General features: G+C 47.1%; 2 protein-coding genes across 3 annotated transcripts in view; one reads left to right on the forward strand and one right to left on the reverse strand.

Moving 5' to 3' along the window:
• LOC140419002 (uncharacterized) overlaps positions 1–27089 on the forward strand; it is a 283990-nt gene that overhangs the window by 33641 nt on the left and 223260 nt on the right. The gene's annotated exons all lie outside the window — the stretch shown is intronic.
• The window catches only part of LOC140418987 (uncharacterized), a 384502-nt gene continuing 362110 nt past the window's right edge, over positions 4698–27089 (reverse strand). Inside the window, exons 1-2 of one of the 2 annotated variants that reach the window (XM_072502681.1) lie at positions 17555–17620; positions 4698–6246 (exon numbers count right to left, since the gene is read on the reverse strand). In XM_072502681.1, coding sequence (XP_072358782.1) covers positions 4841–6130 — 1290 coding nt within the window. In that variant the 5' untranslated portion in view covers positions 6131–6246; positions 17555–17620 and the 3' untranslated portion in view covers positions 4698–4840. Of the gene's footprint in view, positions 6247–17554; positions 17621–27089 lie in introns of those variants that run through there. The other variant, XM_072502682.1, reaches the window with a different exon arrangement.

The raw sequence follows: 27089 nt of genomic DNA on the forward strand, positions 1-27089 counted from the left end.
GACAGGTGTGTGTGATGGACTGGGCTGTGTTCACTACTCTCTGAAGGTTTCTTGCGGTCTTGGGCCGAGCAGTTGTCATACCAGGCTGTGATGCAGCCAGATAGGATGCTTTCAATGGTGCATCTGTAAACATTGGTAAGAGTCAGTGTGGACATGCCAAATTTCCTTAGTTTCCTGAAGAAGTATAGGCGCTGTTGTGCTTTGTTCGTGGTAGCGTTGATGTGCATGGAACAGGACAGATTTTTGGTGATGGAAACCCTGTGCCCCAGTGCAGGAGAGGCTGGTTGTTGGGCAGTGTGAGCTGATCATGGCTGGATAAAGACTAAGGCAGATGTCAAGACCCTTGGAGTGAAAACAGGTCTGGAGGGAATGGGTCAAAAAACCTGGGGAGTTGCATCTTGCATGAATCGTGAGTGTGACCCAGTCACAATTATGATCAGTAAACAAACCTATCACTGATTTGATGAGATGATATACCGTGTCCCAGGTGTTGTAAATACTGTACATACTGTAGATCAGCCTGCTTGCTGCCCATGTCTAAGTGATATCTTATCAGAATAATGTGCTTATGTAGTAAATAAAGTATCCAAACCTCTCATTGTGCTTCATGCCCAGCATCTTGCCTAACCGTGGATCTTCTGTTTTGCTAATTGCTCTATGGCGGCTGTTACCCAGAATCCCCTGCGTTGCAGAAAGTTCCCGATCAGTGAGTGTACGAGGCCAGTGCGCAGGTGCAGTGTGGGTGTGTGCTCTGAGCATGCTCAGTGTCAGTCATACTGAGAGAGTGAGGAGAAACTGGGTTGAAAACAACAGTGAGCTGTACCCCTGTGAGAAGGCCATCTCCCAGTCTCTGTTAGACTCTCCTGCAGCTTCCTGTCATGGTTGAGTTGGACAAGGAACTCTCATCATATGAGCTGGAAAAGGCCATTGATTGTTGAGCAAGCAGAAAGGTGCCCGGCAAGGATGGAATTCCAGCTGAACTGCTCACACACAAAGTCCCATCGACTGTTACACCTTCCTGCCTGCCCCTTTTGGGCTGTGAGACTGGTCCGCAGAACATGTGTGATGCAATAAAAACAGCAGTGACAGAGGAGACAACATCAACTACAGGGACATCTCACTCCTTAGAGTCAGGGGAAGACTTTCACTTGGGTGATGTTTAACAGATTCATCTACTTGCAGACTGAGTGTATCCAGAAGCACAGTGCGGTTTCTGTGCTGACAGATCTACAGTGAACATGATCTTCTCCACACACCAGTTACAAAAGAGAACAATTGGGATTTGATCTAAAGCGTCAGTGCTGAGAAAGTGAAATGTTCTAATTACTGAGTGAAAGTAAACCTTTCAGTGTGAATCACAATTTACTGGTCCAATTGGAAATGGTACCAAAAAGTTTCAATCTCTGAAGATAAACTTCAGCCTTGAAGTTATGTTTCGGAGTTCACAAGCTGTGGGAAGCTTTGTGAATGGTTCCTCTTCCCTTTTGTAAACAAGCAGAGAAGTTAACCCTTTCCCTGACAGCACGGCAACAATTTGAAATAAAGACTTTGACTTTTAAAGATTTGGCTTCATCCCATTTGTCGGGGTCATATTCCCGTGCAAATCATCACGGGCAGGATGGAAATTTGCTGGAACATTTTTCTGTATAATCCTAATCTTTTTTGTCACAAGTAGTCTGACATTAACACTGCAATGAAGTTACAGTGAAAAAACCCCAGTCAGCACATTCACCGCGGTGCCTGTTCAGGTACACAGAGGGAGAATTCAGAATTGTCATGTGATAGTACCTTTAAGAACTGTGTGTTTATCCAATAGCTGTAGTGGATGTACCTTTAAGAAATAGGTGCTTATCAAATAGCTGCAGTGAAGACAGACAGCCCAGTTCCACCCACTCTGATATCACTGCAGCTATTTGATAAACACCCATTTCTTAAAGGTACTTCTACTACAGCTATTTGATAAACACTCCCCGAACAGGCGCCGGAATGTGGCGACTAGGGGCTTTTCACAGTAACTTCATTGAAGCCTACTTGTGACAATAAGCGATTTTCATTTCATTCATTTTTCATTTCATAAAGGTACAGCTGGTCTTCCAACCAATCAGAGTGAATGAGGGGCGGGGCTGATCCCGGATCTCCCTCATTGGCTGAGACTCTGTATCATTTTGAGTTCTTCCCATTGGCCTCATGGGCACGGGTTCCAAAACTTCATTTCCTGCCTGAGCGATGTTGACCAATGGGGGGATTTGGAAGACCAGATGGACTCTGGTCCTCCAGCCAATCAGACTGCGGGTTCGGTGTAAATAAAGATTGAGCTTCACACAGACTAAAACTTCTTCCTGTGTCAAATCTCCGAGTAAAATACTTTCCACTTCAATGGACTTGAAATTAGAGTCCATTAACCCTTCTACAGAACGGTTACAACAAGGAACAACAAACGTTAACTCTGTTTCTCTCGCAACAGACATGTTGAGTTAATCTAGCATTTTCTGTTTTTACTCGATATTGCACACCTTTTCAACCCACTAATTATATTTATTGAACCACTGTACCATCAACTACCAGGAGCAGTGTGTTGATGTTTCAGCTATTCTGGCCTTGGGTGACTGTGTGGAGTTTGTACATTCTCCCCGTGTCTGTGATGGTTCTCTCCGGGTGCTCCAGTTTTCTCCCACTGTCCAAAGATGTGGTTAGGTGGATTGGCCCCGCTAAATTGACCCTTAGTGTCCAAACAAAGATTAGGTGGCATTACTGGGTTACGGGGATAAACAAAGAATAGAGAAAAGTACAGCATAGGAAAAGGCCCTTTGGCCCTCCAAGCCTGCGTCGACCATGCTGCCCATCTAAACTGAAATAGTCTGTGCTTCTGGGGTACGAATCCCTCTATTTCCATCCTATTCATGTATTTTGTCAAGATGCCCCTTAATAGGTGGAGGCATGCGCTAAGTAGGGTTATCTTTCCAAGGGCCGGTGGAGGCTGGATGAGCCGAATGGCCTCCTTCTGCACTGTAAATTGAATGATTCTGCAGGATTTTTTCTCTCACAGTCTGATCCGAAGGGGCTGTCTGGTGCTATTTCCCTGATGGTGGCACAGTGGTTAGCACTGTTGCTTCACAGCACCAGTGTTCCGAGTTCAATTCTCGCTTGGGTCACTGTCTGTGCAGAGTCTGCACTTTCTCCCAGTGTCTGTGTGGGTTTCCTCCGGGTGCTCTGGTTTCCTCCCACAAGTCCCGAAAGATGCGCTTGTTAGGTGAATTGGACATTGTGAATTCTCCCTCGGTGTACCCAAACAGGCGTCAGAGTATGTTGACTCGGGGCTTTTCACAGTAACTTCACGCAGTGTTAATGTAAGCCTACTTGTGACAATAATAAAAATTCTGTCTTTGGGTATTTTAAGGAGCAGGTAGAACCTCCTTGGTTCTACCTGTTGTCCCCTCAGATATTCCCATCTGTTTTTGGTTAATGTGTCTGGAGTCTGGGTTCTTCCAGTCCGTCTCCAATTCTCCTTCCTGTCTCGGGTATATGGGTCTAGGTAGCTTGGTGTTGTGATTCGTGTTGTTTAGTTGTCTGTCTGTCTCCAGCAGGTATTGTTGTCTCTCGATAATGACTGTGCTGCTACCCTTGTCTTCTGGTCTTATGAACATATCCGTGTTGGATCCAAGCTCCCGGATTGTCTGTCTTCTCTCCGGGTAAGATTCTGTTTGTCTCTTGTATTTCACGACTGTGACAGGGCAGAGGCCTGATTGAAGGGATTCAGACATGGGAGTCCTGGGAAAGATAAGCAAGGATTTGGGAGGTGACAACATGGACAAAGAGTTTGGAGAGAGAGGTTGAAGATGGGGCAGTAATTTGTAAGGATGGCAGGGTCAAGGGTTTGTTTTATTGAGGGGGTGATGATGGCAGATTTGAAGGACAGAGGGACAGTACCTGAAGAGAGAGAAATGTTGACAACATCCATGGACACAGGGTAGTTAGCTGATCAGTGGCTCAGTGGGAGCTGATCAGTGGCTCAGTGGGAATAGGGTCGATGGAGCAGGGGCTGGGTCTCATGGACAAGATGAGCTCTGAGAGGGCATGAGGGGAGCTGGGAGAGAAACTAGAGAAAGATGTGGGTTCAGGGCTTGGGAAAGGATGACATTTAGAGACAATTTGGTCCGTGGGCTCGTGGAAGGGAGGGAAGCAGCAGAGGCCGCTGATCGGATTTACTCAATCTCAGTCACAAAGAAGCTCCACAAGCTCCTCACACTTCTTATCATAGAATTTACAGTGCAGGAGGCCATTCGGCCCATCGAGTCTGCACCGGCTCTTGGAAAGAGCACCCTACCCAAGGTCAACACCTTCACCCTATCCCCATAACCCAGTAACCCCACCCAACACTAAGGGCAATTTTGGACACTAAGGGCAATTTAGCATGGCCAATCCACCTAACCTGCACATCTTTGGACTGTGGGAGGAAACCGGAGCACCCGGAGGAAACCCACGCACACATGGGGAGGATGTGCAGACTCCGCACAGACAGTGACCCAAGCTGGAATCGAACCTGGGACCCTGGAGCTGTGAAGCAATTGTGCTATCCACAATGCGACCGTGCTGCCTTCTTGTTGGAGGTGAGTATGGAAGAGACAGGGGAGAGCGAGAGTACTTCAAAAGGAACTAACTTGTGTAAGAGATATTAAAAAGTTTCAGCACACTGCGTATTTAACACAAGTTTAATTTATTTGACTGTTACACAGAATATTAGCCCCTGTAAATGGGCTGGAGTTTGTTATCAGCAGAAAGAGACCCAAATGAACACGGTTCAGCCCTGATTGTGAGGAACAGCAAAATCCAATCACTATGGTTACTTGTGGCCTCGTTGGTGTCTCAGCAGGTGGTATGAAGTGGTGAATCCCTTCCCACACTTGGAGCAGGTGAATGGTCTCTCCCCAGTGTGAACTCGCTGGTGCCTCTGCAGGGTGGATAGCTGAGTGAATCCCTTCCCACACCAGGAACAGGCGAATGGCCTCTCCCCAGTGTGAATTCGCTGATGTACAGTGAGGTTAGCTGATCGACGGAACCCAGTCCCGCAGCGAGAGCACCTGAAGGGTCTCTCGTCAGTGTGAACACGTTGATGGCTCATCAGTTCCCCAGAGCTTTTATAGCCTTTCCCGCAGTCTGGACATTGAAACGGCCTCTCCCCAGTGTGAACTCGCTGGTGACGCAAGAGGTGGGTTGAAATAGTAAATCCCTTCCCACATTCGGAGCAGGTGAATGGCCTCTCCCCAGTGTGAATTCGCTGGTGCTTCTGCAGAGTGGATGAATCACTGAATCCCTTCCCACAGTCTGAGCAGGTGAACGGTCTCTCCCCAGTGTGAACTCGCTGGTGCTGCTGCAGGGCGGATAGCTGAGTGAATCCCTTCCCACACCAGGAACAGGCGAATGGCCTCTCCCCGGTGTGAATTCGCTGATGTACAGTGAGGTTAGATGATCGACTGAACCCAGTCCCGCAGCGAGAGCACCTGAAGGGTCTCTCGTCAGTGTGAACACGTTGATGGCTTATCAGTTCCCCAGAGCTTTTATAGCCTTTCCCGCAGTCTGGACATTGAAACGGCCTCTCCCCAGTGTGAACTCGCTGGTGACTCAAGAGGTGGGTTGAAATAGTAAATCCCTTCCCACATTCTGAGCAGGTAAATGGCCTCTCCCCAGTGTGAATTCGCTGGTGCTTCTGCAGAGTGGATGAATCACTGAATCCCTTCCCACATTCTGAGCAGGTGAATGGCCTCACCCCAGTGTGAACTCGCTGGTGTCTCAGCAGGTTGGCTGAAATAGTAAATGCCACCCCACATTCTGAGCAGGTGAATGGTCTCTCCCCAGTGTGAACTTGCTGGTGTGTGGACAGATTAGATGACTCAGTGAATCCCTTCCCACACTTGGAGCAGGTGAATGGTCTCTCCCCAGTGTGACTGCGTCGATGAGTTTCCAGATTGGATGGGTAAGTGAATCCTTTCCCACAGTCCCCACATTTCCACGGTTTCTCCACAGAGTGACTGCATTTGTGGCTTGTGAGGCCTGATGATTGACTGAAACCTCGTCCACACACACAACACGTGTACGGTTTCTCCCCGCTGTGAACGATGCTTTTTCCTTCCATGTTCAAAGTACGATGATATTCAGGATATGATAAATTGAGGACTCTGTCAGATCCTGACGTGATGCTTGGTTTGAGTATCCGGACTTTGAAGCCTCCTCTTCGAACACCCTGTGAAACTGATTTAAAACAGAAAATAGAGAGTGAGAGAAAACACCAAAAACACAAAGGCAGGTTGTGGAAATTGAGCTGAATGAATCTGGTAATTTGTGGGGCCGGCACTAGGATAATGTGACCATGAAAACTGCTGGATTGTCGTAAAAATCCAACTGACCTCTTTGGGAGGAAAGAGGAAGCGGTGAAGAGGGATTTTGTATATCTCCAAGACATATTTAGAGAGTAGTTGGTGAAGCAAATTCGATCTTGAGCTTCATAAATAGTAATATTGATAATGAAACAATGCTTCTGGTGGCACATAGAACATACATTGCAGAAGGAGGCCATTCGGCCCATCGAGTCTGCACTGACCCACTTAAGCCCTCACCTCCACCCTCTCCCCGTAACCCAATAACCCCTCCTAACCTTATTTGGTCACTAAGGGCAATTTATCATGGTCAATCCATCTTAAAATGCTCTCTGAGATGCACTCAGTTCAAGGGCAATTAGTGATGGGCAGTGAATGCTGGCCCAGCCAGCGACACACACATCCCGTGAATGAACAGAAAAGAAAATCTGCCATCCTTACCTGGTCTGGCCGACACGATTCCTAACCACAGCAATGTGGTTGACTCTTTAAATGCCCTCCGAGATGGCCGAGCAAGCCACTCGGTTTGAGGGAAATTAGGGATGGGCAATAAATGTTGGCCCAGCCAGTGACTCCCACAAATGAATAAAATGAAATGCTGGAGACTCCAGTCAGTCAGTCAATCCGGGAGAGTTGGCATCCGGTCCAGACTCGCAGCACATGCGCCCTGCGGCTCCTTGTCCTCTGTAAAGATGGCGGCCGGTAACCCGAGCCTGTCACCGCTCAGCTCACTCTGTTTGATGCTGTCTAAGACGGGACCGTTAACATTTTCCTCGGGAGTTGAAGCCTCCACGGGGTATTTATGAAGCCTCCCGGCTCACTCCGCAGCTTCTATCGCTCCCCGGCCACCCACCGGCTCCATTCCTGAAAGTCGCTTGATTGCTTCTTCCCCGCTCCTGCACCGTCAGCAACAACCTGAACTGCGCATGCACGAGTCACAGCCCGATTGGCGCATGCTCCAGTCATAGCTGGACTCTGCGCATGTGCGAGGAGCTTCTGTAATGTGGATTGAACACATTCCCAGCTGCAATGCATGATGGGTAATAACTCCGCCATTGAAATCGACATTGCTGATAGAAATTCTTTGCGAACCGATTCTGATTGGTACCATTGTGCCAAGGCATCAAATGTATTAGATAAATTAATAGGGCACCTACATAGACAGGCCCTCCACCACAGGTCTGTCCTGGGTGTGATTGACAACAGACCAAACACGAACAGTGAGATGTTAACGTGTTGGAGTCTGAGCAGGTTCAGGTGAACAGTGATTTGTGTCCCCCTGGACCGAATAGTTAAACTGCCCCTCGCCAATAACAATGTGCTGACATTGGATCAAATGGTTTGGGGCTTTTAAAGTTGGAGTGTTAACAAGTGGGAAAACTGAGGAAATCCCTTTGCACATGTGAAGTGTGTGAGTGATCTCCATCTGAACTGCTCCTGAACTGCACATTAGATTAATTAATGACTAACTCATATTTATTCTCATCCAGTGGAAACATTTTCCACTTGTCTATCATATCAAACCTTTTCATAATCTTACAGGATCAGGTCATCCTTCATTCCCTTTTCCTGAGAAAAGGTTTACACCCTGTCCAATCCCTCTTGCCAGGTATAACCTGCCAGTTCAGGCATAATTCAAATATCTTTTCCTGCATCTTCTCCAGTCCTTCGAGATCCATTTTACAATATGGAGACTTTAACTAATCTGAGCCGCAAACTCGCCGTTGTCCCCAATGCCTGTATGTTGCAGTGTTTTAGTCATTTTACTGTTAGCTGAACGAAAGATGGGACAGAATAAGATCCAACGAGCCAGTCTGTAATACTGTAGAACATCTACAAACTTGCCTCTTCCCCGTACTGCTAAACAGTTGACTTTTTCACTCTCCTCCACAATAGTCCTCAACACCGGCGCCCTGCAAGGGTGCGTACTTAGCCCCCTACTCTACTCCCTGTACACACACAACTGCGTGGCAAAACCTGGTTCCAACTCCATCTACAAGTTTGCTGACGATACGACCATAGTGGGCCGGATCTCGAATAACGATGAGTCCGAATCCAGGAGGCAGATAGAGAACCTAGTGGAGTGGTGTAGCGACAACAATCTCTCTCAATGCCAGCAAAACTAAAGAGCTGGTAATTGACTTCAGGAAGCAAAGTACTGTACACACCCCTGTCAGCATCAACGGGGCTGAGGTGGAGATGGTTAGCAATTTCAAATTCCTAGGGGTGCACATCTCCAAAAATCTGTCCTGGTCCACCCACGTCAACGCTACCACCAAGAAAGCACAACAGCGCCTATACATCCTCAGGAAACTAAGGAAATTCGGCATGTCCACATTGACTCTTACCAACTTTTACAGATGCACCATAGAAAGCATCCTATCGGGCTGCATCACAGCCTGGTATGGCAACTGCTCGGCCCAGGACCGCAAGAAACTTCAGAGAGTCGTGAACACCGCCCAGTCCATCACACGAACCTGCCTCCCATCCATTGACTCCATCTACACCTCCCGCTGCCTGCGGAAAGCAGGCAGTATAATCAAAGATCCCTCCCACCCGGCTTACTCACTCTTCCAACTTCTTCCATCGGGCAGGAGATACAGAAGTCTGAGAACACGCACGAACAGACTCAAAAACAGTTTCTTCTCCACTGTCACCAGACTCCTAAATGACCCTCTTATGGACTGACTTCATTAACACTACACCCTGTATGCTTCATCCGATGCCAGTGCTTATGTAGTTACATTGTATATGTTGTGCTGCGCTATTACGTATTTTCTTTTATTCCCTTTTCTTCTCATGTACTTAATGATCTGTTGAGCTGCTCGCAGAAAAATGCTTTTCACTGTACCTCGGTACATGTTACAATAAACAAATCCAATCCATTCCCGTGCCACCTCGATGCCTAGATATTAATAAGAACACAAGAACTAGAAGCAGGAGTAGGCCATCTGGCCCCTCGAGCCTGCTCCACCATTCAATGAGATCATGGCTGATCTTTTGTGGACTCAGCTCCACTTTCCTGCCCGAACACCACAACCCTTAATCCCTCTATTCTTCAAAAAACTATCTATCTTTATCTTAAAAACATTTAGTGAAGGAGCCTCTACTGCTTCACTGGGCAAGGAATTCCATAGATTCACAACCCTTTGGGTGAAGAAGTTCCTCCTAAACTCAGTCCTAAATCTACTTCCACTTATTTTGAGGCTATGCCCCCTGGTTCTGCTTTCACCCGCCAGTGGAAACAACCTGCCCGCATCTATCCTATCTAGTCCTTTCATAATTTTATATGTTTCTATAAGATCCCCCCTCATCCTTCTAAATTCCAACGAGTACAGTCCCAGTCTACTCAACCTCTCCTCGTAATCCAACCCCTTCAGCTCTGGGATTAACCTAGTGAATCTCCTCTGCACACCCTCCAGTGCCAGTACATCCTTTCTCAAGTAAGGAGACCAAAACTGAACACAATACTCCAGGTGTGGCCTCACTAACACCTTATACAATTGCAGCAAAACCTCCCTAGTCTTAAACTCCAACCCTCTAGCAATGAAGGACAAAATTCCATTTGACTTCTTAATCACCTGTTGCACCTGTAAACCAACTTGTTGCGACTCATGCACTAGCACACCCAGGTCTCTCTGCACAGCAGCATGTTTTAATATTTTATTTAAATAATAATCCCTTTTGCTGTTATTCCTACCAAAATGGATAACCTCACATTTGTCAACATTGTATTCCATCTGCCAGACCCTAGCCCATTCACTTAGCCTATCCAAATCACTCTGCAGACTTCCAGTATCCTCTGCACTTTTTGCTTCACCACTTATCTTATGTGCCGTCTGCAAACTTGGACACATTGCCCTTGGTCCCCAACTCCAAATCATCTATGTAAATTGTGAACAGTTGTGGCCCCACACTGATCCCTGAAGGACACCACTAGCTACTGATTGCCAACCAGAGAAACACCCATTAATCCCCACTCTTTATTTCTATTAATTAACCAATCCTCTATCCATGCTACTACTTTCCCCTTAATGCCATGCATCTTTATCTTATGCAGCAACCTTTTGTGTGGCACCTTGTCAAAGGCTTTCTGGAAATCCAGATATACCACATCCATTGGCTCCCCGTTATCTACCGCACTGTTAATGTCCTCAAAAAATTCCACTAAATTAGTTAGGCACGACCTGCCCTTTATGAACCCATGCTGCATCTGCCCAATGGGACAATTTCCAACCAGATGTCTTGCTATTTCTTCCTTGATGATAGATTCCAGCATCTTCCCTACTACCGAAGTTAAGCTCACTGGCCTATAATTACCCGCTTTCTGCTTACCTCTTTTTTTAAACAGTGGTGTCACGTTTGCTAATTTCCATCTGCCGGAACCACCCCAGAGTCTAGTGAATTATGGTAAATTATCACTAGTGCATTTGCAATTTCCCAAGCCATCTATTTTAGCACTCTGGGGTGCATTCCATCAGGGCCAGGAGACTTGTCTACCTTTAGCCCCATTAGCTTGCCCATCACTACCTCCTTGGTGATAACAATCCTCTCAAGGTCCTCACCTGTCATAGCCTCATTTCCACCAGTCACTGGCATGTTATTTGTGTCTTCCACTGTGAAGACCAACCCAAAAAACCTGTTCAGTTCCTCAGCCATTTCCACATCTCCCATTATTAAATCTCCCTTCTCATCCTCTAAAGGACCAATATTTACCTTTGCCACTCTTTTTTGTTTTATATATTTGTAGAAACCTTTACTATCTGTTTTTATGTTGAGCAAGTTTACTCTCATAATCTATCTTACTCTTCTTCATAGCTTTTTTTAAGTAGCTTTCTGTTGCCCCCTAAAGATTTCCCAGTCCTCTAGTCTCCCACTGATCTTTGCTACTTTGTATGCTTTTTCCTTCAATTTGATACTCTCCCTTATTTCCTTAGATATCCACGGTCGATTTTCCCTCTTTCTACCGTCCTTCCTTTTTGTTGGTAAAACCTTTGCTGAGCACTGTGAAAAATAGCTTGGGAGGTTCTCCATTGTTCCTCAACTGTTTCACCATAAAGTCTTTGCTCCCAGTCAACCTTAGCTAGTTCTTCTGTCATCCCATTGTAATCTCCTTTGTTTAAGCACAAAACACTCGTGCTTGATTTTACCTTCTCACCCTCCATCTGTATTTTAAATTCCACCATATTGTGATTGCTCCTTCCGAGAGGATCCCTAACTATGAGATCATTAATCAATCCTGTCTCATTACACGGGACCAGATCTAGGACCGCTTGTTCCCTCGTAGGTTCCATTACATACTGTTCTGGGAAACTATCGCAGATACATTCTATAAACTCCCCCTCAAGGCTGCCTTGACCGACCTGGTTAAACCAATCGACATGTAGATTAAAATCCCCCATGATAACTGCTATACCATTTCTACATGCATTGGTTATTTCTTTGTTTAGTGCCTGCCCCACCATAATGTTACTATTTGGTGGCCTATAGACTACTCCTATCAGTTACTTTTTCGCCTTACTATTCCTGATTTCCACCCAAATGGATTCAACCTTATCCTCCATAGCACCTATGTCATCCTTAAATAACAGAGCTACACCACCTCCCTTACCATCCACTCTGTCTTTCCAAATAGTTTGATACCCTTGGATATTTAACTCCCAGTCGTGACCATCCTTTAACCATGTTTCATTAATGGTCACTAAATCATAGTCATTCACGATGATTTGTGCCATCAACTCATTTACCTTATTCCAAAAACTACGAGCATTCAGGTAAAGTACACTTATGTTGGCTTTTTTACCTCTGTTCTGAATCTTAACACCTCGATCAGTAATCTCTCCTCAGTTATATTTCCTCTTAACCTTTCTCCTAATTTTCCTTGTCGTTGAACCCATATCTTCATGTAACAACCTGCCGCGTCGCTTGCCATTAATGTTTTCACTTCCCGTTTTATTCCTTTTAGTATTCCTGGTCCTACTCACTGTGTTCCCCTCAGTCACTGTACCTTGTACTGTCGCACTTTTTGATTTTTGACTGTGGCTTCTCTGCCTTACACTTTCCCCCTTACTGTCCCCTTACTGCCTTTTGTTTCTGTCCCTGTTTGAAAATGAAATGAATGAAATGAAAATCGCTTATTGTCACAAGTAGGCTTCAATGAAGTTACTGTGAAAAGCCCCTAGTCACCACATTCCGGTGCCTGTTCGGGGAGGCTGTTACGGGAATTGAACAGTGCTGCTGGCCTGCCTTGGTCTGCTTTCAAAGCCAGCGATTTAGCCCTGAGCTAAACAGCCCCTGCCTTTACTACCTTCCAACTTCCTGCATCGGTTCCCATTCCCGACACATTAGTTTAATCTCTCCTCAACAGCTCTGGCAAACACCGCCCCCCCCCCCCCCCCCCAGGATATCGGTTCCAGTCCTGCCCAGGTGCAGACCATCCGGTTTGTACTGGTCCCACCTCCCCCAGAACCGGTTCCAATGCCCCAGGAATTTGAATCCCTCCCTCTTGCACCATCTCTCGAGCCACGCATTCATCCTATCTATCCTGACATTCCTACTCTGACTAGCTTGTGGCACTGGTAGCAATCCTAAGATTATTACCTTTGAGGTCCTACTTTTTAGTTTAACTCCGAACTCCCTGAATTCAGCTTGTAGGACTTCGTCCCGTTGTTTTACCTATACTGTTGGAGCCTATGTGCACCACGACAGCTGGCTGTTCACCGCCCCCCCCCCCCCCCCCCCAGAATGTCCCGCAGCCGCTCCGAGACATCCTTGACCCTTGAACCAGGGAGGCAACACACCATCCTGGAGTCTCGATTGTGTCCGCAGAACCGCCTGTCTATTCCCCTTACAATTGAGTCCCCTATCACTATAGCCCTGCCATTCTTCTTCCTGCCCAGCTGCGCAGCAGAGCCAGCCACGGTGCCATGAACCTGGCTGCTGCTGCCTTCCCCTGGTGAGTCATCTCCCTCAACAGTATCCAAAGCGGTATATCTGTTTTGCAGGGAGATGACCGCAGAGGACACCTGCACTGCCTTCCTACTCTTGCTCTGTCTTTTGGTCACCCATTTTCTATCTCCCTCAGTACCTTTCACCTGTGGTGTGACCAACTCGCTAAACGTGCTATCCACGACGTCCTCAGCATCGCGGATGCTCCAAAGTGAGTCCATCCGCAGCTCCAGAGCCGTCAAGCGGTCTAACAGGAGCTGCAACTGGACACACTTCTTGCACATGAAGGAGCCTGGGACAGTGGACGTGTCCCTGAGCTCCCACATAGCACACCAGGAGCATGACACGGGTCTGAGATCTCCTGCCATGTCTTCAACCTTCTGTTAACTTCAACAATTACAAATTCCAAAAAAATAAATAAATAATTAAACAACAAAGAAAAAAAAAATATATATGGCAATGAAAAGAAAAAGAAAACAGAAACACTACTTACCAGCTACTTACCAGGGATGAAAAGCACCTCCTCCCCACCCCGCTTCGAATTCCCACCGAGATTCAAATTCCCAAACTCACTCTTGGTTCTGTCTCACTCTGGCTGTGTCTTCTATGGCTCACTGGGAGAACTCACTGACAGTAAGTTTACAAGTTGCTCTTTAAATTAATATTGAAAGCATCCCCTTACCATCCTGAACGACAGCTCCCCCAATCGCCTCTCCTTCCCCTTGCCTGGACTGCAAACATCTCACTTTTCCCCATATTTAGTTTATATGCCGAAAACCGGACAAATTCCCCCAGAATCCTCATAATTTCTTCCATTCCTTCTAGGGGGCCGGAACATACAGGAGCAGGTTGTCTGCGTAAAGCGAGATTCTGTGTTCCACTCCAACCCGGCCAGCCTCTGGAGGCTCTCAGCCCAATTGCCAGCGGCTCTATGGCTAACCCGAACAGCAGCGGGGAGAGGGGGCATCCCTGTCTCGTCCCCCGATGCAGCCGGAAATAGTTCGATGTTGATCTATTCATTCGTACGCTCGCAACAGGAGCCTGATACAACAGCCTGACCCGGTCAATAAAGTCCCGCCCAAATCCAAACCGCCCCAGTACCTCCCACAGATATTCCCATTCCACCCGATCAAGAGCCTTCTCTGCGTCCATTGCGACCACTACCTCCACGTCCCAACTTCTGGGGGCATCATAATCACATTTCTTTTTTAAAAATAAATTTAGAGTACTCAATTCATTTTTCCCAATTAAGGGGCAATTTAGCGTGGCCAATCCACCTACCCCTCACATCTTTTGGTTGTGGGGGCGAAACCCACGCAAACACGGGCAGCATGGTAGCATTGTGGATAGCACAATTGCTTCACAGCTCCAGGGTCCCAGGTTCGATTCCGGCTTGGGTCACTGTCTGTGCGGAGTCTGCACATCCTCCCCGTGTGTGCGTGGGTTTCCTCCGGGTGCTCCAGTTTCCTCCCACAGTCCAAAGATGTGCAGGTTAGGTGGATTGGCCATGATAAGTTGCCCTTAGTGTCCAAAATTGCCCGTAGTGTTGGGTGGGGTTACTGGGTTATGGGGATAGGGTGGAGATGTTGACCTTAGGTAGGGTGCTCTTTCCAAGAGCCGGTGCAGACTCGATGGGCCAAATGGCCTACTTCTGCACTGTAAATTCTATGATCTAATGTGCAAACTCCACATAGACAGTGACCCAGGGCTGGTATTCGAATCCGGGTCCTCAGTGACGTAGTTTTGTAAACTCTTTTTCCGGGACAATAGAAGATTTGTATTCGGGAAATTCAGACTAAATATTGCATTAAGATCAGACAGAAATCAGTTGATTCACCAGGATCTGAATATCATCCTTCGAATGTGGAAGGAGAAATGTTTCTCTGTTCTGAGTGAGAAAAGATTTCAAACATCAGTGTGACTGGAAAAGCACCAAGACCCACACAACACACAGCCGAGTGAGCGAGTTGAGTGAACTGACTGTGTAAACTGGGTTCGAATCCTACTACCGCAGGTGATGGAATTTAAACTCAATATAATATCTGGAATTAAAAGTCTATGAAACCAGCTGGTTCACTGATGTCCTTTAGGGAGGGAAATCTGCCGTCCTTACCCAGTCTGGCCGACATGTGACTCCAGACCCATAAGCAATGTGGTTGACTCTAACCAGCCCTCAAGGGCAATGAGGGATGGGTAATAAATGCTGGCACAGCCTGCGACGCCCACGTCCATTGAATTTAAAAAAAAATTGTTTCATTAATTATAACTCAATTAATGATCACTACTTATTTAATCATCTGGACAGACATACAGCTAATTAATACAGTAAATTTTAATGAATACATTTGGTTAATACCAGATACACTGGTAACACTGAGTAGTACTAAACTCGGTATGCTTCATCCGGTGTCTGTCTCTATGTATTTTCATTGTTTATTTATCCTATGTCCTAGATTTTTTCATGTATGGAACAATCTGTCTGGACTGCTCGCAGAACAATACTTTTCAGAATGGCATGTGGTGCAGTGGTTAGCACTGAGACGACGGCGCTGAGGACCCGTGTTGGAATCCCGTCCCTGGGTCACTGTCTCCAAACTCCATGTGGAGTTTGCACATTCTCCCCGTGTCTGCGTGAGTTTCACCCCCACAACCCAAAGTTGTGCAGGTTTAGCGGATTGGCCATGTTAAATTGCCCCATCATAATCGGGTACTCGAAATTTATATTAAAAAAAACAATACTTTTCACTGTACCTCACTGAGCCTTCTTAAAAATTATTCATTCACGGGAGGTGGGGGTCACTGGCTGGGCCAGCATTTACTTCTCATTCCAATTGCCCTTGAACTGTGTGTCTTGTGAGGTGTTTCAGAGGGCACTTACAAATCAATCACAACATTGCTGTGGATCTGGAGTCACATGTAGGCCAGGCCACATAAGGAGAGCAGATTCCCAAAGGACATGAGTGAACCAGACGGGTTTTTACAACAATCCACAATCTCATCATTAGACTTTTAATTTGAGACTTTTATTCAATGTGAATATCTGTCATGGCCAGATTCGATCCCAGATCCCCAGAGCATTAATCTGGGTCTCTGGATTACTAGCCCAATAAATAATACCATTACACCACTGCCCAGCCCACAATGTCTAGTAACTTCTCAAAATTACAAAGTAATTTATTTTTTCAAACAAATTCTGAAAGCTCTGCAGTTTCTGGAAACATTTTGATTGAAAGTGTTATTTTTTAAAATAAAGATCTAGTTTTTACAACATAATTACCTAATACACCAATTCACTAATGATAATCAATGTTCACTACAGAATAATCATTAATGTAATTATTGTTTTTTGCTCTGAAATCAATACATAGTTAATATAGAAAAGGTACAGAAGGTGAAATGGCTACAGGAGGCACATGTTCAAGGTATAAAAGGGCTTCCTTGTCCTTGTTACTAATCACAGTGAATACACTTTGAAAATAACAGTTTTAAAACTAAATGCGATTACACATGCGTACTTACAGCTTCTTACATCACAACAGTGAATATGTTTCAAAAGTACTCCACTGGCTTTCAAAGACTTCAGAAGGACCAGTGGCAGTACAAGGTTTTATAGAAATGTACATTTGTTCTAATAGTCTGCAAACTAGGATATGCCCCTGTCTCTGGATCTCTAAAGGCTTAATTACCTGCAAATGCTCGCACCCCTGTCTCTGGAAAGACTTAATTAGTTGCAAATGCTCGCACCCCTGTCTCTGGAAAGACTTAATTAGTTGCAAATGCTCGCATTCAAAGCCTGGTCTTGGATCTTTGTCCATATATATATTTCTAGAACCTACATCTTCATTCACCTGAGGAAGGAGCAGTGCTCCGAAAGCTAGTGATTTGAAACAAACCTGTTGCACTTTAACCTGGTGTTGCAAGACTTCTATCTGCAGGATGATTCTGAAGGGTTTGCTCCAGTTCAGAGGACGGGTCCGGAGGACTGACCGAGAGCGGCTGGTCCTCCAACCAATCAGGGTGAATGGGAGGCGGAACAAAGGCGTCGCTCTCGCTCACTACGCATGCGCTCCGCCGCGTACTTCGTCCACCCGGGCCTGTCTCGGGGAGAAGCCCGAGCAGCGTTCGCCGGTTCAACTGCCGTATTCGAGCTTCGTATTCGGGGCTGAGGGCCTACACGGAGTGTTTATGAAGCCTCCCGACCCCTCAACCGGCTCTATCCATCCCACATAACTCACCGAGCGGGATCTGACCAGAGAACAATTTCGACCCGACCGCTTGAATCCTACGCTACCATCGGCACTGCGCATGCTCCAATTCACGGGGGAGGCCGGGGCTCAGCCCCGCCCCTCATTCACTCCGATTGGTTGAAGGACCAGCCGCTCCGCTCGGTTTCCCAGTTACGCCCCTCTCTTCCTATTGGACCATAGCTGCCGTCAATCATTCCCAGGGCCTGGTGAGCTGGAGCATGCGCAGTGCCGATGCTGGACTCGGCCGGGAGGTTTCACTGAAACCCGGTGAAGGCTCCAAACACCAATAAGACGTTTCCGGGCCCGGGTTTGCATCGAGCCGGGGGACAGCTGCGGCCTGCTCCCGGTGACAGGCCTGAGTTAACGGCCGCCGGCTTTATAGAGGCTGCAAACCCGCAGGGGGCAAAACATCAGAGATAGAGTTTGTTGTGAAACCAATGGGATATTGTAAAGCAGGAGGTCAGGGTTACAGTCAACAACAACAACTTCTATTTATATAACACCTTTAACATCATAAATCATCCCAGTCAACTTCACAGCAACATTATAAAACAAAGTGAGACACCCAGACACAAAAGGAGATATCAGGACAATTGACCAAAAACGTGGACAAAGAGATGAGTTTTAAAGAGTCTGAAAGGAGGTGAGTGAGGTGGAGACGGGGAGGTTTAGGGAGGGAATTCAGTGCTTGGGGCAGAAGGAACTTAAAACCGCGGCGAAGTAATTAGAATCGAGAGTGTACAAGAGTCCAGGATCAGAGCTGTGCAGATATCTCAGGGGGTTGTGGAGATGACAGACAAAGGGAGAGACGAGGCCATGGAGGGATTTGAAAACAAGGGTGAGAATTGACTGGGAGCGAATGCAAGTTCGGAGCACAGGGATCATAGGGGAAAGGAACTTGCTGTGAATTAAGACATGGGTAGCAGACTTTTGGATGGCTTTAGGTTTACAGAGGTAGAATGTGGGAGAGCAGCCAGGTGTGTGATGAAATTGTCGAATCGGGGGGTAACGATGGTAAATTGCCTTAGTATCTAAAAAGGTTGGGGGGGGGTGGTTACGGGTGAAGGTGGAGGTGTGGGCTTAGCTCGGGAGCTCTTTCCAAGGGCCAGTGCAGACTCGATGGGCGGAATGGCCTCCTTCTGCACTGTAAATTCTATGAGGTCAGAAGCTCATATTGGATCAAGTATGAAACCAAGTTTACAAAGAGACTGGCGAAGTCTCAGACTGTTGCCAGGGAGAGGGATAGAGTCGGTATGTCAGGAATGGAGATTGGACTTCCGGGTGCGGCGATGACCAGCTAAGTCGCACGTTTCGGCAGCTCCCGGTGGAACGGACTTTTGGGCTCTTAATAGGAGCCCCAACGGCAATTTTAACGGCTAAAAACAGTGCGGTAAACCAGAAGGGAATCCCCCCTGGACACGGATGGAAAAAGGAGAGGAAAGTGGCCGGATTGCGGTGGATCCTCTAGAGCAGCGGCCAGGAAGGCAAGCACAAAGCAAGATGGCGTCGGAAGGTGGCAGTTTAATATGGGACCCTGACCAACAAGAGTTCCTGCGGCGCTGCGTGGAAGAACTTAAAAAGGAGATGAAGAAGGAGCTGTTGGCCCCGATATTACAGGCGATTGAAGGGCTAAAGGAGGAGCAAAAGACCCAGGAGCAGGAGCTTCGGGTCGTGAAGGCAAAGGCTGCTGAGAATGAGGACGAAATACAGGGCCTGGTGGTGAAGACAGAGATGCACGAGGCACAACACAAAAGGTGTGTGGAAAGGCTGGAGGTGCTCGAGAATAATGCGAGGAGGAAGAATTTAAGGATTCTTGGTCTTCCCGAAGGTGCAGAAGGGGCGGACGTCGGGGCATATGTGAGCACGAGGCTTCACTCGTTAATGGGATCGGAGGCCCCGACGGGCCCGTTGGAGGTGGAGGGAGCTTATCGAGTTATGGCGCGAAGACCGAGGGCTGGAGAAATTCCTCGAGCCATAGTGGTGAGATTTCTCCGATATAAGGACAGAGAGATGGTCCTCAGATGGGCAAAGAAAACCCGGAGCAGTAGGTGGGAGAACGCGGTGATCCGCGTATATCAAGATTGGAGTGCGGAGGTGGCGGGAAGGAGGGCAAGCTTTAATCGGGCCAAGGCGGTGCTGCACAAAAGGAAGGTTAAATTTGGAATGCTGCAGCCGGCAAGACTGTGGGTCACATATCAAGGGAAACACCACTACTTTGAAACGGCAGAAGAGGCGTGGACATTTATTGTCGAGGAGAAACTGGAATAAGCGGGCTATAAAAAGAACATTTGGGACAAAGTGGTGGGGTGAAGGGGGGGGGGAAATGGGGGAAGAGATGATTTTCCTGTAACTTTTCTCTCTTCCCCATGTCGTGGGGGAGGGGGGGAGGGAGGATGGGGAGCTGGGGGCGCCGGCCATTGGGGGTGGGGCCAAATGGGAAGCGCTGGCTTTGTTCCCGCGCTATGGTAATCATGGCGGGAACAGGGAAGCAGGAAGGAGGGGGCCTCGCACAGTGGGGGCCGAGGTCACGGGGGGAAGCCGAGGTCGGCCAGAGTTTGCTGAATTCTGGGAGCAACATGGGGGGGTGCAATTACGCTAGAAAGGGATCTAGCGGGGGGGGGGGTTAACTGGGTTGCTGCTGCTGGGGAGAAGGGGGAGCTGGTATGGGGTGGGGTGGTCGGGGCGGGAGGGTGCCGTTGGTGGGAGATACGGCTACGTGGGAACCGGGAGAGGAGCTGGATGGAAAAAGGAGATGGCTAGTCGACAAGGGGGGGGTGGTAAAGAGCCCCCCAACCCGGCTGATCACGTGGAATGTGAGAGGGCTGAACGGGCCGATTAAGAGGGCACGGGTACTCGCACACCTAAAAAAACTTAAGGCAGATGTGGTTATGCTGCAGGAGACGCATCTGAAACTGATAGACCAGGTCAGACTTCGCAAAGGATGGGTGGGGCAGGTGTTTCATTCGGGGCTAGACGCAAAAAACAGGGGGGTGGCTATATTCGTGGGGAAGCGGGTAATGTTTGAGGCAAAGACCATAGTGGCGGATAGGGTTCTGGGTGAGGGTGGCAAAGGTGCTTTCGAAGGTGGTGGGGGTCCGGGTCGAACCAAGCTGGGGGTTGGCTATATTCGGGGTTGCAGAATAGCCGGGAGTGAAGGAGGCGAGAGAGGCTGATGTTTTGGCCTTTGCGTCCCTAGTAGCCCGGCGCAGGATATTGTTAATGTGGAAGGAAGCCAAACCCCCGGGTGTGGAGACCTGGATAAACGACATGGCAGGGTTTATAAAGTTAGAACGGATCAAGTTCGTATTAAGGGGTTCGGCTCAAGGGTTCACCAGGCGGTGGCAACCGTTCGTCGACTACCTCACAGAAAGATAGAGGGAATGGAAAAGAAGAAGACAACAGCAGCAACCCAGGGGGGAGGGGGTGGAAGGAACCGGACGGACTCTCAGGGATGTCATTCTATATGTATAGACACTTGTTATAGGTAATGTATATAGGATTGTTGGATTATATCTTTGGAGAGTAACTATTTTTGACAAGGCAGTTGCCACTCAGTTTTGTTTTTGTTTATATATTATTTATTTATTTGTTTAAAATTGGCCACGGTTATTTATATTGCTTTGTTGTTGTTCAAAAGAAAAACTATGTACTGTTATATTTGGCCACAAAATTTTGAATAAAATATATTTTTTTTTAAAAAAGGAATGGAGATTGGAGCAGGGACTGAACAGTGGATTGAGTCTTCTCCATATTTGATTGAAGTTATTTAGTCAGCAGGAAGAGAACCAGAATGGGCCCTAAGTCTGATATCCGGTATAACTTAGTTCGAGAGGGAGAGGAAGAACAAAGGAAACCCTGGAAGATTTGGAGAAACAACCTTTGCGATTGCTCATCAAATCTCCACACAAGTCAGTTCTGGACACAAGGTTAACATCTGTTATTCTGTCTGCTCAGTCAGGGTGATTCAGATTAATGTCCGTCACAAGTCATGGATGAAGTGACTTATAAAGCATATTCTTACCTCTAATTATATAAATTTGGTAACAGGATACAGAAATAATGATCTCATACTTTATTTGGATTTCAGTCCCAGGGAGGAGGAAGAGTGTGTGGGACGGGGATTTACAGCTTTGGGGACAGAAGAGAGAAAAATATGTTTCCCCAAAACTGGAAATAACTGTTCTGAATTTCTATCCTGTGCTGATAATGTGACCTTTGTAAACTCCGTTTACATGGCATTAGGAAAGCGTTTTCAGACATGAAACAGAAACCAAATATCACATTAAGATCTGACAGTGTCACTCAATTGATCAAGACCAGAATATCCTCAGACTATGAATGTGGAATCAAAATGTTTGTGGGAAAATATTTCAAACATCAGTGTGACTGGAAAAGCACCGAGACACACACACACCCTAGTGAGAGTGTTCCAGTGAACTGACTGTGGAAAGAGCTTTAACCAGTTACAGCGTGAAAAACACACTATTCACTAAGGGGAGAAACCATACACGTGTTCTGTGTGAGGACGAAGCTTCACATGATTGTCTAAAGAGGAAACTCACAAAGACACTGACTCCATGAAGATACCATGGAAACCGTGGGGTATGATTTGCGCTTAGGGGTTTCCAAAATGCAAGAGGTCCCGTGTTCATATCCCGGACGAGCTCTGCAAAGCGCTTGACTGGGGAGGTGATGGTGTAGTGGTATTGTTACTGTGAGTAATCCTGAGACCCAGCACAATTCTCTGAGCTTCATTGTGACAAAGTTTCGAGCACTGGGAAATGCAAACCCTATTGGGGCTGGTTAGCACACTGGGCTAAATCGCTGGCTTTTAAAGCAGACCAAGGCAGGCCAGCAGCATGGTTCGATTCCCATATCAGCCTCCCCGAACAGGCGCTGAAATGTGGTGACTAGGGACTTTTCACAGTAACTTCATTGAAGCCTGCTTGTGATAATAAGCAATCTTCTTCATTGTGCTCATTTGGGATTGAGCACAGTCAGCATTGAAATGAAATGGGATAGTTTTACAGGTAGAGATTTGAGAATGATATTTTCATTATATTTGATTCCTTTTTGTTGTGTGTGTGAAACATTCTGGCGCCTTCATCCCGTTCGTGTTGAAGAAAGAGGGATGCCACAGGATCTGTACCGAGTCCCCGAGTGTTTTTTCCTATTTCGTTATCGTGAAGATAGATATTTTAAAAGATGGCTCTATTAAATCTCTGCCATTTCCTCTAAATCAGTCACAGAATCGCTTGCAACTGTCTTTATGCGCATGTTTCAGATGATAATTAAAGCTGTAAACCAATTCAATTTTGTTGTGGACTGACGAACCGCTAATATGTGAACTTTGTCAAAATGCGGACATATTTGCCATCTCATTGCTTCAGGACAATTCAGCATTTCTGATGTTGCTGAATGCATTTTGAGGCCGGGGTAAAAGTAAATAGAATTGGCTGCAGCACCCGAGATCCCGATAACATCCAGCAACAAACTTAAATTATTCTAACTTGTCTCACGGTTAATGTGAAAGATTTGATAATGTTTCTGTCCGGTTTTCAATCGGCGAATGTGAGGACCAGGACACCACAGAAAGTGCGGCACAAAGCCCATTGTGCTCGGTTGCAGCTTCACAACAGTCAGCTTTCAAATCAAATGAGAGAATGTTACTTCACAACAGATTTGAAATGGAAGTGCCAATTTTATTTGATCCTTCCTTGAACAAGATGTGAACAATTCCGTTGGTCAAATCCCGTCAGTGAAAAAGAAAGGCGGTTGTCAGCAGATCCGCACAGAACCTCCTTTCCTCATCTCTCTTTCTGCTTTGCCTCCACAGGAAGACCGAGAACAAGTGATTTGTAACCATCTCTGCCATTTCCTCTGCTTCAATTACCGTATTGCTGGCATCTGTCTTTATGAGCAGTTAGTTTAGGGAGGTGAGTAGTTAGTTTAAAAGCTCTTACCTTTACAGGAGCAGCCCTTTGGATTTCGGCGGCAGCGGTGCGCAGGGGCCTTCTTGGAGGTGAGTAGTTAGTTTAAAAGCTCTTACCTTTACAGGAGCAGCCCTTTGGATTTCGGCGGCAGCGGTGCGCAGGGGCCTTCTGGGAGGTGAGTAGTTAGTTTAAAAGCTCTTACCTTTACAGGAGCAGCCCTTTGGATTTCGGCGGCAGCGGTGCGCAGGGGCCTTCTTGGAGGTGAGTAGTTAGTTTAAAAGCTCTTACCTTTACAGGAGCAGCCCTTTGGATTTCGGCGGGAACCGGAAGTTCGACCTCTGGCAAGTCCCCCCCCCCCCCCCCCAATAAATTCTGGTGGAGAGGAAACCCGAGACACTACACGTGTAGTGTCTCCCACCCACCCTCCTCCTCTAACCTAATAATAAGACCCATTGGTGTAAGGTAAGTGCCATATTATATTATTATATTATTAGCATTGTGCAGGCCAAGGATTGGAGGTGGAGGAGCAGTCTCTGTCAGCGAGAGAACCTGAGAACATCTCAGAAGGTAAGCAAGTGATTTTTACTTTTATACCTTTTTTTCAAATTGTGTGTGTCGGGGGGAAACTGAAGTGACATCACAGAAAAGCTGTGACCTGAGTGGCTGGTTGGGATTCTAACCTAAATTTTTTTGAGTATTTGGGAACTAATTAAACATAATAACTTAATTATAATTTAGAGGATATCTAAGCCAGAGATCGGAGGATATTATAGTTAGCTATCGCATTTCTATTAGAAATCTAGTGCTAGGAAACGGATAGTTGACAGTAACTTTGTAATTAAAAAAAAAGTATTTATATAAAAAAAAAAGACAAATTTTAATTTTAATTAATTGACGCAATGTCAGTTAGAGGGGTGCTGTGCTCTGACTGTGAGATGTGGCAGGTCCGGGAGGCTTCCAGCGTCCCGGATGGCTTCATCTGCAGAAAGTGCACCCAACTGCAGCTCCTCACAGACCGCATGGTTCGGTTGGAGCAGCAATTGGATGCACTTAGGAGCATGCAGGTGGCGGAAAGCGTCATAGATCGCAGTTATGTAAGTGTGGTCACACCCAAGGTGCAGGCAGAGAAATGGGTGACCACCAGAAAGGGCAGGCAGTCAGTGCAGGAATCCCCTGTGGTTGTCCCCCTCTCGAACAGATATACCCCTTTGGATACTGTCGGGGGGGATAGCCTATCAGGGGAAAACAGCAGCAGCCAGAGCAGTGGCACCACGGCTGGCTCTGATGTTCAGAAGGGAGGGTCAAAGCGCAGAAGAGTAATAGTTATAGGGGACTCTATAGTCAGGGGAACAGATAGGCGCTTCTGTGGACGTGAAAGAGACTCCAGGATGGTATGTTGCCTCCCTGGTGCCAGGGTCCAGGATGTCTCCGAACGGGTAGAGGGAATCCTGAAGGGGGAGGGCAAACAGGTAGAGGTCGTTGTACATATTGGTACTAACGACATAGGCAGGAAGGGGCATGAGGTCCTGCAGCAGGAGTTCAGGGAGCTAGGCAGAAAGTTAAAAGACAGGACCTCGAGGGTTGTAATCTCGGGATTACTCCCTGTGCCACGTGCCAGTGAGGCTAGAAATAGGAAGATAGAGCAGACAAACACGTGGCTGAACAGTTGGTGTAGGAGGGAGGGTTTCTGTTATATGGACCACTGGGAGCTCTTCCGGGGCAGGTGTGACCTGTATAAGATGGACGGGTTGCATCTAAACCGGAGAGGCATAAATATCCTGGCCGCGAGATTTGCTAGTGTCACACGGGAGGGTTTAAACTAGTATGGCAGGGGGGTGGGCACGGGAGCAATAGGTCAGAAGGTGAGAGCGTTGAGGGAGAACTAGGGAATAGGGACAGTGTGGCTCTGAGGCAGAGCAGACGGGGAGAAGTTGCTGAACACAGCGGGTCTGGTGGCCTGAAGTGCATATGTTTTAATGCAAGGAGCATTACGGGTAAGGCAGATGAACTTAGAGCTTGGATTACTACTTGGAACTATGATGTTGTTGCCATTACAGAGACCTGGTTGAGGGAAGGGCAGGATTGGCAGCTAAACGTTCCAGGATTTAGATGTTTCAGGCGGGATAGAGGGGGAGGTAAAAGGGGAGGCGGAGTTGCGCTACTGGTTCGGGAGAATATCACAGCTGTACTGCGGGAGGACACCTCAGAGGACAGTGAGGCTATATGGGTAGAGATCAGGAATAAGAAGGGTGCAGTCACAATGTTGGGGGTTTACTACAGGCCTCCCAACAGCCAGCGGGAGATAGAGGAGCAGATAGGTAGACAGATTTTGGAAAAGAGTAAAAACAACAGGGTTGTGGTGATGGGAGACTTCAACTTCCCCAATATTGACTGGGACTCACTTAGTGCCAGGGGCTTAGACGGGGCAGAGTTTGTAAGGAGCATCCAGGAGGGCTTCTTAAAACAATATGTAAACAGTCCAACTAGGGAAGAGGCGGTACTGGACCTGGTATTGGGGAATGAGCCCGGCCAGGTGGTAGATGTTTCAGTAGGGGAGCATTTCGGTAACAGTGACCACAATTCAGTAAGTTTTAAAGTACTGGTGGACAAGGATAAGAGTGGTCCGAGGATGAATGTGCTAAATTGGGGGAAGGCTAATTATAACAATATTAGGCGGGAACTGAAGAACATAGATTGGGGGCGGATGTTTGAGGGCAAATCAACATCTGACATGTGGGAGGCTTTCAAGTGTCAGTTGATAGGAATACAGGACAGGCATGTTCCTGTGAGGAAGAAAGATAAATACGGCAATTTTCGGGAACCTTGGATGACGAATGATATTGTAGGCCTCGTCAAAAAGAAAAAGGAGGCATTTGTCAGGGCTAAAAGGCTGGGAACAGACGAAGCCTGTGTGGCATATAAGGAAAGTAGGAAGGAACTTAAGCAGGGAGTCAGGAGGGCTAGAAGGGGTCATGAAAAGTCATTGGCAAATAGGGTTAAGGAAAATCCCAAGGCTTTTTACACTTACATAAAAAGCAAGAGGGTAGCCAGGGAAAGGGTTGGCCCACTGAAGGATAGGCAAGGGAATCTATGTGTGGAGCCAGAGGAAATGGGCGAGGTACTAAATGAATACTTTGCATCAGTATTCACCAAAGAGAAGGAATTGGTAGATGTTGAGTCTGGAGAAGGGGGTGTAGATAGCCTGGGTCACATTGTGATCCAAAAAGACGAGGTGTTGGGTGTCTTAAAAAATATTAAGGTAGATAAGTCCCCAGGGCCGGATGGGATCTACCCCAGAATACTGAAGGAGGCTGGAGAGGAAATTGCTGAGGCCTTGACAGAAATCTTTGGATCCTCGCTGTCTTCAGGGGATGTCCCGGAGGACTGGAGAATAGCCAATGTTGTTCCTCTGTTTAAGAAGGGTGGCAGGGATAATCCCGGGAACTACAGGCCGGTGAGCCTTACTTCAGTGGTAGGGAAATTACTGGAGAGAATTCTTCGAGACAGGATCTACTCCCATTTGGAAGCAAATGGACGTATTAGTGAGAGGCAGCACGGTTTTGTGAAGGGGAGGTCGTGTCTCACTAACT

Source organism: Scyliorhinus torazame, chromosome 5 (genome assembly GCF_047496885.1).
Source record: "Scyliorhinus torazame isolate Kashiwa2021f chromosome 5, sScyTor2.1, whole genome shotgun sequence".
Lineage (NCBI taxonomy): Eukaryota > Metazoa > Chordata > Chondrichthyes > Carcharhiniformes > Scyliorhinidae > Scyliorhinus > Scyliorhinus torazame.